The sequence below is a fragment of the Salvia miltiorrhiza genome, chromosome 8 (genome assembly GCF_028751815.1).
Source record: "Salvia miltiorrhiza cultivar Shanhuang (shh) chromosome 8, IMPLAD_Smil_shh, whole genome shotgun sequence".
Lineage (NCBI taxonomy): Eukaryota > Viridiplantae > Streptophyta > Magnoliopsida > Lamiales > Lamiaceae > Salvia > Salvia miltiorrhiza.
The window spans coordinates 5,445,146-5,458,060 of record NC_080394.1 but is presented as its reverse complement, the minus strand read 5'-3'; the positions used below and the strand labels follow the sequence as shown (position 1 = coordinate 5,458,060).

Genomic DNA, 12,915 nt, shown 5'->3' with positions numbered 1-12,915 from the left:
AATTAGAATGTCAAGTTGCCAACTTATACAAAATTATTTATATATTAGTGTCAAATTAAAAATATTAATAATTCGGAAACATATAGTATAAACAAGTCCCCAATCAGATGGACCACAAAAATGAGGGGCATACTTCTGCAACCCCCACGTATCAGCCATCGACAAATTGCGGACTTTCTTTGACGCAATCTCAGCCGCTGATCAAAATCAACGGCTAAGAAGCTCGCGCCCACTAAAATCCTTTGGTATACACGCGACACGCACTCACTCTCTCCCTCTCTTCCCCGTTCCCTTCAATCGACGTCGCCGGTGTTCGCAAAACGCCGTCGTACCACCCTTGTCAGTTTAATTGGAGCCCTAGAATTTCAATTGCGCCTAATTTATGACGGATCCTGAGAAATACTCTTGCTTATCTGCGTATTTGGCTTGGACCATAGGTATAATATCATATAATATACCTGCTCATGCTTTACATTTATACGAAATCCCTTTTCTCCATATGATTGGTTAATTACTGCGTTGATTAGCTCCTGAGTGTGTAAAGCACAATTTTGAAGTGCTTGTGAACGCTTAGTATTATTATTATTATTATGAACAATTTATTGCAGTTATATAGCAGATATGATAATAAAACGATGAGGAAATGTCCTAGTCGTATTATGTACACACATGCTTATATGTGTCTGTGCTGCAGAATTTGATATGCTGTTTGAAGTTTCAATATACCACTATGGGATGGAAAGATCAATGAAGACTTTGAGTTATTGAAAGATTGAGTGCACGTTTAGCTGGATATGATTTGTGTGCTTTCCTAAAATCTGGGGTTTATTATATTGTGTTTGTGAAGTGTAATTAGGGGTTTACCTTCTCACTCTGCATATTGTAAACTGCTGAAATTCAAATTTCAATCTGAGAAAAAAGTTGTGAAGATGCCACTTACTTGTGGTTTTATGCGGGAATTGAATATTGTACAAGTGGGATAAAGAGTATGGATGCTAGATTGGTAGGTATCAAAGAGGGGAATATGGACCAACATGGGGGGCTGGCAGATGATGGGGACGATGATTCTAATAGCAGCGGAGAAATGGATGCTTCTGGGCACTCACTGGTTGAGGATGGTATTTTTGCTGAACCGTATGTTGGGATGGAATTCGACTCCGAAAATGCAGCAAAGATGTTTTATGAAGACTATGCAAGAACTCTGGGGTTTAGTGCTCGAGTTTGCTTTGACCGCTCAACCTCCAGGGAGTTTGTGTGTTCCAGGGATGGATTAAAGAAAAGAGCTGGTGAGAGCTGTGGAGCTATGCTCAGAATTGAACCAAGGGGTCAAAACAAATGGGTAGTGACAAAATTTGTGAAAGATCATAGTCACACAATTGTTAGTCGTAGTAAGTTGCGGTGCCTCAGACCTAAAAGACATTTTGCTGCTACCACAAACAGTGCGGCCGAAACTTTCCAAGATGTGGACTTAGTTCCCAGTGGCATCATGTATGTTTCTATGGATGGAAATGGTGTTTCTTCAGAAATTAACCATGTAGGGAAGAATATGAATGCTTCCGGAATAAATCATACAGTTAAAAATATTGGAGCACCGGGCCTTACACCAGGATATTCCAACCAAAGAAGAACATTGGGTAGAGATGCTCAAAATCTCCTTGATTATTTTAAGAAGATGCAGGCGGAAAATCCTGGATTCTACTATGCTATACAACTTGATGAAGAGAATCGCATGGCTAATGCATTCTGGGCAGACTCTAGGTCAAGGAGAGCTTACAGTCATTTTGGAGATGCAGTTGTTCTGGATACAACATACAGGATAAATCAATATAGAGTACCATTTGCTCCATTTACGGGAGTGAACCATCATGGTCAAACTATTTTATTTGGTTGTGCTCTACTTTTTGATGAATCTGAAGCTACATTTGTGTGGCTATTTAAAACATTTCTGGCTGCCATGAATGATCATGCACCTGTCTCCCTGACCACAGATAAGGACAGAGCCGTACATGCTGCAGTTACACAGGTGTTTCCTGAAGTCCGCCATTGTGTAAACAAATGGAATGTGCTAAGAGAAGGCCATGATAGAATGGCTCACGTATGCCGTGCTCATCCTAACTTTCAGGTGGAGCTCTATAACTGCATCAACATGACAGAGACCATTGAGGAATTTGAATCTTTTTGGCTGTCTATACTTGACAAGTATGATCTGAATAGAAATGACTGGCTTCAGTCTATATATAATTCCCGCAAGCAATGGGTGCCTGCTTATTGTCGAGACTCCTTCTTTGCTGCCATTTCCCCCTGTCTTGGATTTCAAAGCTCCTTTTTTGATGGCTATGTAAATCAACAAACTACTTTGCCGATGTTTTTTAGACAATATGAAAGAGCTTTAGAGAACTCATTTGAGAGGGAAGTAGAAGCTGATTTTGATACAGTATGCACCACTCCAGTGCTGAAGACACCTTCCCCTATGGAAAATCAGGCTGCTAGCTTGTATACAAAGAGAATATTCTCGAAATTTCAAGAGGAATTAGTAGAGACATTTGTATATACTGCAAACAGAATTGATGGTGATGGGAATGGTAGTACATTCAGGGTTGCGAAATTTGAGGATGTCACCAAAGTCTATTTCGTCAAACTGAATATTGTAGAAATGAAAGCTAATTGTAGCTGCAAGATGTTTGAGTATTCTGGCATCCTGTGCAGACATGTGTTGACAGTATTTACTGTAACAAATGTACTTACCTTGCCATCCCATTACATCTTGAAGCGGTGGACCAGAAATGCTAAAAGCATCATTGTAGCCGATGAACATTTTGAGCATCAAGGTCATGAATCTCTGACGACAAGATATAATAATTTGTGCAAGGAAGCAATTAGATTTGCTGAAGAAGGGGCAGTATCGCTAGAGACATACAAAGCATCACTTCTTAGTCTTAGAGAAGGGGGGAAGAAGGTTGCTGGTGTTAAAAAAAGTGTAGCAAAAACTGCACCTTCTAGCGCACAGGTTGGTGGAGTTACTTATGATGATCGTAGAACATCCACAGCAAACCTTGAAATGACCCCTTTACTTTGGCCACACCAAGATGAAATAATTCGACGCTTTAATCTTAATGATACTGGTGTTCCTAGTCTTTCAGATCTGAGTATCCCACGCATGGCACCAGTTTCTCTTAACCGCGATGGTGGTCACTCCGACAACATGGTAATTCCATTCCAGATTAAATACTATAGAATGCTGTCCTTTGTTTGCGTGAGAAGGGAACTGTAGAAATAGATTATCTCTTGGAAAATTGTTAATCTCTTTTAAATGTTGGTATACAGATGATTCTTCCTTGTCTTAAGTCAATGACTTGGGTAATGGAGAACAAGAACTTAACTCCAGCTAATAAGGTAGCTGTAATTAACCTGAAGGTATGTGCTCCTATATGATGACTTTATTCCAGAATTATTGGTGTACCTATAGCTTCTTTTCCTATTATTCTTTCCTTTTCCACTCAGTCTTTCTGAAATTCCAATGTGTGGAGCCAAAGGAGAATTACAGAATTATCGCACCACGAATCTCAAACAATTATATAGGTGTTTTAAACAAGAGTAATATAGAAGTCAAGAAGAGCACATGTTCATCCGCCACAAGCAAGTTACTCCCTTTTGTAAAAAGTAGTGCCTATTAAGTGATAGAGGTCTTTTGAAAAATAAATGTGACCTCGTATTAGTTCCTTTACATCTCCGCTACTTGTACTTTTAATAATGTCATTTTACCTGAGTTGCCTTTGTTCCGGAACTAATCTCCAGCTCAGATACTGATATTTCTGTTAGAAGGGTTGGTGGTTTTAGTTTTCTTCATGGCTTTAATAATTGGTTTTTCTTCATGGCTTTCAATACTTGCCACTAATGCTACCAACTTTGATGAAGAAGTTGAATTTATGCTGGCTGTACCTAATTTACATATTTTTTTGCTGCTTGTGCAGTTACAAGACTATGCCAAGACTCCAGTAGGAGAATCAGAGGTAAAGTTTTCACTGTCAAGGGTTACTTTGGAGCCCATGTTGAGGTCCATGGCTTACATCAGCGAACAGCTTTCAACTCCTGCCAATAAGGTTGCTGTCATCAATTTAAAGGTTTGTGGTTCTCATTTTTGATACTGACTTGGATGAAATAATTGTATGTAGAGCCTTCTCTTTTTCATGATCCAGTTATACATGTCAAAGATCATCCTACAATGATGGCCAAAAATGACCCTGAATGGACAAAGGGGAATTGGGTATCTAGACCCTAAATGTATTTCAAGATACTTAAGTCTGTTAATCTATGAAATAACTTTGATGGCGATTTTAAGTGTTACTTGACTAATCTGGAATCGCAGGATCTAACGTCTTTGTCTATCGGGCAATACTGTTAAGCCTTCTTAACTTATTCGTATTGCCATGTGGCTGACTGGGTTCTTGTAAACTTCACGTGAACATCGTGTTTCTTCAAAATTTCTGCCAAGAATCTCTCAGTCTCCGATTGTAGGTTTAGGTAATCATCAAAAGATGAAGTGTTAATAATCAATCTAAACTATTTTCTTCCATCAAACATCAGGTGGCAATTCACACTAACTCACTTCTGATGTGTTCAATGCCATAATCATTCTGTTCATATGGTCTGCTCTTATGTTCAGCTTCAAGACACGGAGACAACCTCGGGAGAATCAGAAGTGAAGTTTCAGGTTTCTAGGGATACTTTAGGTGCCATGTTGAGATCAATGGCCTATATTCGGGAACAGCTTTCAAACGCAGTAAGGATTCTTGACCTGTGCTGGCAAAACATTCTTTGTGTTGTAAGAACTTATGATTACCTGATCCTAGAAATTGGAAGCATAAACTGGAAATTTTAATCTTAGCAATTAAATTTATTCTGATAATATGCATTATTCTGTCAATTCAACTATTCAAGTATTTGTCTTGAGTTTTTGGTTTTGTTATCATTATTTATACTGGGCTACAGATATCGAAGTATCATATGATTACACTATGTGGACATACTTATGTGTGCATGTAGAGCCATCAAGCAGCATTTTCTTTATTTGTCTGACATGCTACTGAAAGTACTTAGCACCTCTATAAGGGAGAATTCTTGTTACAGAAAAGGTGTTTATGCCCCACCCCTGAGGTTTGGCATACAAATAAGTCTGTTAGTTTTCAAAACATTACAAATTGCTCCAGAGATGAGATATTTGGAAGAAAGGGGGAAAAAAGACTTCAAGGGGGTATTTGTGTTGTTCTCGTGGCAATTGCAAGGTTTTGGAAACTACCGACTTTTTCTGTGCCAAGCCGCGAGGTGGCCCTTTTGTAAAACTCGTTTGTTATCTTTTGTAAAAATATGTTGGTAAAACTGGCGAATTTGACATAATAATATCATAAGTTGCAAAAAACTATATATGGTTTGTCATGAAATGACTTGTTCTACTAACATTATGCCTACATGTTCAAACTTCCCATATTTCCCTTGTCAAATTCAAGGTTGTTAAAAACAGAGGCGTACCTGAGGCGTTTTGTCTCTAAAAGGCAAGGCGTAAGCCTCGAGGCGGTCCGAGGCGTAAGCCTCGGACTTAAAACAAATAAAAAATCCAAAACATTATAAAATCAAAACAAAGCAAATTAAACAATAGATAATTAACCAAACATTAACATAATAACTTAGAAATCATAAAAACATCACAATCAAGTCATAAAATGTTCAAATTCAAGCACCATAGTCGTCTTAATTCTTAAGTCTTAAGCTTAACCCCACTTAAAATCCTAAATACTTAAATATCATAGTGATCTACAAGAAACCTATCCATCGGCCCTCTGATACTTCGAGTATCCGAACCACCATTACTCCTCGGACTCGAATCATAATCATAGTATGCACCGGCAGCAATTTCATCCTCAAATCGTTGTCGCTTCTTTTGCTTAGTGTCTAGAGAATTCTTCAAGTAATCCTCAATTTCCTTTTTCACCTCCGGTGGCACATTTGGACATGGCTTTACATTCCGATGAGTATGAGCAAGATGGTCTTTCATTCTTCTCACTCCAGCCGTAATCAATTGTTTGCAAAAATTGCATTCAATATAGAAATAACTCTTATTCCCTGGTAGTGACTTTCTCGATCCATACTTCCAACACGGATCACTCACTTTTGGTTCTTTCGAAGCCATTCCCTACATATCCAATGAAATAAAACAAAAAGTAAATCCCAAAGCTCTTCTCTACAATATGAAACAGTTTAATACAGCCTATACAACAACTTAAAAAAAAAGATGTGTTGCTGTTCTTATTCAGTTCTTGAGAGACTTAACTCGCATGTAATGTAATAAGCATGCATGTTAACTGAAAAAAAAAAAAAAAAAAAAACACATGTTGCTGACTTGCTGTTCTTATTCAGTTAACTTATTCTTAACAGATTACATACTTAAGTTGCATGCATGTATGTTACTTATAAGCATGTTAACTAAAACTAAAAACAAGACATATTGTTGACTTGCATATTAAAAAAAAAATACATACCTTAGTTGCTGCCTTGCTGGCGCCGGAAACTGGTGGCCTGCCGGAGGTTGGTGGCGCCGGAGGGTGGTGCGTCGGAGGAGGGTGGCGGCAGAGGGTGCTGACTGCTGAGTGAGGAGTGAAGAGAAGAAGAGAGCAGAGAGGAACTGAAGAACAGAGAACGGCGCTGCTGGAGTTTTTAAATTTTTTACTTTCTAACTTTCAGTTTTAAGTAAGATTAGGGTTAGGTTTTACTTTAATTAATATGGGCTTAGCAAAAAATAAAGGCCTTTAACCTAAAAAAGCCCAAAACACACTTAATTTGGCCACAGATAAAGAGGCGCGCCTTTCACCAATCGAGGCTTAAGGCGCGCCCTGGGCGTGCGCCTCACTATCAAAAGGCTTAAGCCTCAATTTATGCATGTAAGGCTTAAGCCTTGGGGCGCTTTGTCCACGCCTCAGGCCGAGGCGCGCCTCGAGGCGAGCCTCACCGACGCCTTTTACAACACTGGTCAAATTCTCAAACTGCTATAAATGTCGTCTTGCTTCATTAAGTGAATTTTATTCTCCTGTGCAACTGATTGAATTTCTGGTTATTATCCTTTTAACAGCGACCTTATCTGACTGATATGTTCATGTCATTGCAGATCGAGCCTAAACAAGATAATCTAACAAAAAGACCACGAAAGTAGGCGTCTTCTGGTGCCACATATCACACGAAAAGTTTAAGTACAGACTGATCTTAGGTTCTTCTCTGAACATTCCTTACCTGACTTCACCCGGGACGCTCTTGTCTTGTGAGTAGTTCCATTCTAATCTTGTTTGGTATCTCATGCTTGTAAATGTGATTTTTCTTTCAGTAGAGCAGAGTGTTTATTTTCTCTCTTTTTTGTTTGATAGTTATGGCCCAGATTGTATGATACATAGATGAGACTCTTTGTACATTGATTTAGATGGTTTTGTAGGACTAGCAAGCTATTGATGTAAAATGGGATTTTGTTGTGCAACTTTGTGCACACATCATGTTTTGTGGAATAAGAAACTTTTTGCATGTCCACAAATATTTTTCATGCAACTCTTGTAACTCTCTCTCACAACTGGACAAGGAATTCAAATTCATTAATGTTGAATATATTTAAACTGTGAATATCTCTAATCTCTTTTAATCATTTTCAAACCATTGTCACATAACAATCCAAAACCTACGATCAACTTTCGAGAGCCAAAATATGGAGTTGGCAACCCAAATCACACATGGTATTTTTGACTAAAATAAAATTAAGAACAAGGAGAATCTGATTATCCACATTACAATACTACAATCACAATGTCGTTTGTGGTATAAATTTTTGTGAATAATTATTTATTGATTTGATTATCTCTAAAAAAAATTTATTGAGTTCGGTTAGAAAATTTGGAATTTTATTAGATTAAAATAATATACTCATCCAAAAATATTCAAAAGATAATTTCTAACGAGCTCGAATAAACACAAAATATTCAAACGATAACCTATCAAACGTGTTATGCACGAATTAAGATCCTGCCTAACATTATTCTACCAATATGAAGCTATGACAAAGGTAACATCAAGTTTCCATGCATACATGATACAGGAAAACCTTTGCCACATCTAAAAAACAGAAATCAAATCTAATATAAAACCAGGGAAGGCTGCAGCAACTTAAGAGCTTTGATCAGTGGTTTGGTTGGGTTTCTTCTTGGCCTCTTCATATATAATATGATCGATCACTCCTCTTATCGCACTGTTGCATAGCAAACAACACAAGCAAGCCTCAATAGAGGATGACAGAAACATCATATATTCACAGATCTTATTCAAACAGTCTCAAGCCAGTTAATGCAGTGATTATTGAGCAATAAGTTGATAATCATTTTGGATGTAGTCCAAAGAGAGAGAAAAAGAAAATGGTACTCACTTATCCTTGCACTTTTGAATCTTCTCCGGGTCTGTCTCATGCATGTTAAACCTGAACTGTGTTTGCACCAAAGTAACTATAAGTTCTCTGGTCTGCAATCGAAAAGTCACATGGTTAGTTCACATTCTTTCTTCCTGAAAGAAAGCTGAAGGAACTCAATCGTCGCCCAAATAGTAATGAATTGATGTAGTAGAATCTGTCAGCTACAAATTCACCATAAGGCATCTCATAATCTAGTTGATTCAGTTTTGTAACCATGAAGAGTTTTCTTTTCATTTTCTCATTACTACTACAACCATATTTCCACCCACTTTATGCAGTTTTCCAACAGGGCCAAGGATGAATACCAAGGACCAGTGTTGTAAAAAGCTTAAGGCGGACCTGAGGCGAGGCGGTAAGCCTCAGAATGAAGGAAAAAAAATTCATAAAAAAATTAAAAAAATGAAACCCTTCATGATGCATGCCAACACATTCAGATTAGGCAACTGCAATAAATCCACATCTTAGTTAGTCAAATTGTAGCAACACTGATAAATCTGTAGCCTAATATATAGAAATGCATGTGGCATGAAGTTGAGCATCGATTATCAGCTCTTCTGACTTAAGAGCTACATTCCAAAACACTCACAATTTTAAACAAGAATGAAGGATCCCCATCTTATGTGATGCATTGCATGAATACTAGGTTGGAAAACAAAAACCAATTCAGCACATCAAAGAATCATGCATATTCTTCAAATCATGAAAAATACAATTCCATTTTCACTGTAAGCACATAGTACAAAATACCTCGTCCCCGAAAGTATTAGCTCGCCGTAGGCATTCGCGATAAAGCTGCATATAAAGGTACATAATAAGTTGCAAAAACTAGCAAAATAGAACCGATAAATTAACTTATAGTATTTAGTTTGATAAGGCTGGGAAAGGGATCACAAAATTAATTTATAATATAATCAAACTTATTCCCAGCTAATCGTTGCTTCATTTATACAACGCATAAATAACTGGAGTGTTGATTTTGATGTTTCCAATTCTTATACAACTCTGTTTCAGCATGAAGTTCATAAGTAATAGCATAAACAATTAAGAGAGCAACCAGAGACAAATTCAAAACAAGAACTACTATGACCTTGAGGACATTGTTGGTGAGCTCAGGGGGCAATGTTGGTCGGATAGACATTTTTTCTCTGCAAACACCTCTTGGGCACAAAAAATTAGCAAAAATAAAATAAAACAAAAGGTCGATACTTTTAGCTGAACAAACCGAATCGAGAATTGCGTTCATACACCACAACATTTCGTAAATCAATTCCAAAACATTTAAATCGAAATACCCGGCCAAATAATCTAGAAAATCGAATTACCTTATTGCTGGAAGCAATAGAGAAGGCTGCTGGGATAGTGGTGGTTGGGTTTTGAAAGTAGAAGATGAATCTGTGAGTTGGGTTAGGGTTGTAGAGAGGAATTTGGTGAAATTGGATCAAAGTGAAGGTGGCGCCTCATTATATCTACTTACTCTCCTTCAAAATATATATACTCGCATTTTATGATTTATTATTATTATTATTATTATTATTATTATTATTATTATTATTATTATTATTATTAAGTATTATTTTAACTTGCTCGCATTTTCTCAATTAAATATTTAATCAAAGTATTGCTGTACGACACGGAGAAAATATTATAATAAAAATAAATAAAACATTTAAACAAATGTTAATGTGAATTAAATATGAACAACGCTCATAAATAATGTTTATTCAAACGATCTTTGACTTTAGATATATTAATCACTTTATTAATAGGGGAATACATGTGCAATAATATTTAATATAGTATGAGTATACATTTAGAAAAATAATACTCTCTCCATTCATGAAAGAATTTTTAAGAGAAAATGATACGAATTTTAAGAAAATATTGTTGAATGTATTGAAGGTGAAGCAAAAGTTATTGAATATATTAAGAATGGTGAAAATACTAGTACTATTCAATATGATGATTGATGAATGTATATTTTGTATATTAGAATTGCATTAGGTCAAATATGTTATGTGAAAAAATTGAGGAGATTAACATCGTGATTAGTTGAAACAGCGTGAGTCTTGCTTCGTCTTCCCTCCTGATTCAAGATTTTTCGGAATCTCCCAGAACCCTAATTCACAATCCCCACCAGGTATTTTAACTTCGTCTTCTCTCTCTATCTCTGCGTGGCTCCAATTTTATCAATCTCGAACGTCGCCGGCGGCTTCAATGATTTAAAAATCGATTCTTCAAGATTGCGTTTGATGGTTTTTAATTCATCATGCTGGCCTTGGTGGAATATGTTAGAAACCTATGGCCTCTCTCCACTCTAATCTTTTACAATAATCACGACGACTTGAGGGCATCCGATGGGATTGTCAAGAAATTATCGATTCCCGAAAGCACGAAGCATTTCGTTTACGCGATTCGCGAGCCCGAATCGCAGGCGGTGATATACGTACTAGCTGTTCAGAATCTGTCGGAGAGGTCGGCTTCGGATGCCGAGTGTTTGATCAGAGAGATTAAGCCCGATGCAGTTGTTGTGCAGGTGGGGCAGTTGAGTGAATCGGAGATGGCTGGATTGAGAGAAACTAGGGTTGGATTGATTGATGAGAATGGTGGATTTTCTGGTGATGATACCGTTCCCACCTCTGTGTTTGAGGTTTTGATGAATTGCTTTATGCATAAGACTAATAAGGATAAGTATGAGGATGTTGCAGGGAGTTTGGTGTTGAGGGAGATATTTGGAGTGAGTTTCAATGGACACCTCGTTGCAGCCAAGAAGGCTGCTGAGGAAGTAGGTTCTTCCTTCCTGATGCTCGAGTCACCTTTCGTGAAATGCAACTTGGGTGGCGATGTTGAGGGCGAGTCGGGAGGGGGGGATTCGGGTTTCCCCAGTGTGTTCGGCTTGCAGATGACTAGTTTGGTATCCAAGAATGTAGGGAGTCCGATGTTGTCTCTGAATTCAAGAGCCTTCCGCGCCTTAGATGAGGTTCAGTCTCAGATGGTCAAGTCTTTGTCTTCAATCTTGCTTCGTGCGAGCCCACCTATGAAGTTGGCGGGTGAGGAGGTTCGCCCGTTAGCTGATTATGAGGTGCCGCAGTTTGCAAGATGTGTGTACCCTCTGCTTGTTGATTTGCACGACATATTTGTGGATATCCCCTCTATGGGGAACGCTTTGGCCTGCGCGCAGAAGATGCTTTGTGATGTTAATAAGGGGGAAACTGTTGACAATAGTCACCTTTCTGAGGTTTATGCATTCCCTATCGCGGTTGAGGGGCTGCGGATTGCTTTGAATAATGCTGGTCGGGTGGTGAGGAGCCCTGCCCCGGCTAAGTGTGAGTTTTCTGATCTTCCCATGGATGATCAGACGCATGCCATTCTTGCACAGACTCTTCGGAGCCAGGCAAGCAAGTACAAATCGATAGTTGCAGTTGTTGATGCTAGTGGATTAGCCGGGCTTAGGAAGAACTGGAAGACTGCTCTTCCTCTGGATGTTAAGCATATGGTTGACCAGCTCGTGATCAATCTTGACGATGATGGTGAGGATTCCGCGCAGGGGAACAGAAGATGGAAGCTAGCGGATAAGCCCGTGGTGGCAGTAGGGGCTGGTGCAACAGCGGTTTTAGGAGCCTCCTCCCTCTCCAAGGCCGTTCCAGTATCGACTTTCGTGAAAGTTGTCACTCTCAATGTCCCTGCGTCTCTGCAAATTGTATTGTCTCAGACGCAGAAGGCTTTTGTTTTGGCTTTTGGGAAGGCTCTTGGTCCGACAAAGGTGATGGCGAGTTCCTCACTGAAAGGCTCGACTCTCAAGGCTGTGGCGTCTGCTGAGAAGATACGTGCAGTGGCTCACGGTGTGATAGCTTCTGCTGAGAAGACGAGCCTCTCTGCCATGAGATCAGCGTTCTACGAGATAATGAGAAAGCGCCGCGCCCAGAGAGTTGGGGTCATGCCATGGGCGACCTTCGGGTGTAGCATTGCAACCTGCGCAGGGTTGCTCGCGTGTGGAGATGGGATCGAGTGTGCTGCTGAATCGATCCCGTCTGCTCCTTCGATTGCCAGTTTGGGCCGCGGAATCCAGAATCTGCACCTGGCGTCTATGGTTGTGAGGCCAGCTGAGAGTTCAAGAATACAGAGATCAATAGAATCACTGCTGCATAAGTTCAAGAATTTGAAAATAAAAATTCAGTAGGTAGCAATTGATACCTATTTTCTTCATAGTCTTAGTTCAGAGATGGTCCATTTAGTCTGTAAATAACATCAAGACTGACAAGGATTGCCTTGTAGTCGAATCATTAATGATAATTGAAAGTTGTGCCTAGTTTTATGGTATGTCCAAACCTTCAAGTTTTACACATGTTGCCTCATGTATATTAGTTTTCTTTGTTTGGGTATACATAGATATACACAACAGAACCAAAGTTGCGAGAATACGATGT

The 12,915-nt window shown here is 38.8% G+C and overlaps 2 protein-coding genes across 3 annotated transcripts; both read left to right on the top strand.

Annotated features, from left to right (window-relative positions):
• Window positions 1-147: 147 nt before the first annotated feature.
• Window positions 148-7,570, top strand: LOC131000314 (protein FAR1-RELATED SEQUENCE 3). Of its 2 annotated transcripts, none has more exons than XM_057926160.1 (6): window positions 148-437; window positions 695-3,205; window positions 3,325-3,414; window positions 3,972-4,121; window positions 4,664-4,780; window positions 7,157-7,570. In XM_057926160.1, the coding sequence occupies exons 2-6, from the start codon at window positions 989-991 to the stop codon at window positions 7,199-7,201; spliced, it is 2,619 nt and encodes an 872-aa protein (XP_057782143.1). In that variant the 5' UTR covers window positions 148-437; window positions 695-988; the 3' UTR covers window positions 7,202-7,570. The 2 variants fall into 2 exon arrangements, 1 of the variants encoding a protein (XP_057782143.1); XR_009093707.1 differs by lacking the exon at window positions 7,157-7,570 and adding an exon at window positions 4,367-4,521 and having other exon boundaries at window positions 165-437.
• Window positions 7,571-10,445: 2,875 nt separating this feature from the next.
• Window positions 10,446-12,816, top strand: LOC131000313 (uncharacterized). Its single transcript, XM_057926158.1, has one exon. It carries the CDS (start codon window positions 10,758-10,760, stop codon window positions 12,666-12,668), a length of 1,911 nt encoding a protein of 636 aa, XP_057782141.1. The 5' UTR covers window positions 10,446-10,757; the 3' UTR covers window positions 12,669-12,816.
• Window positions 12,817-12,915: the final 99 nt, after the last annotated feature.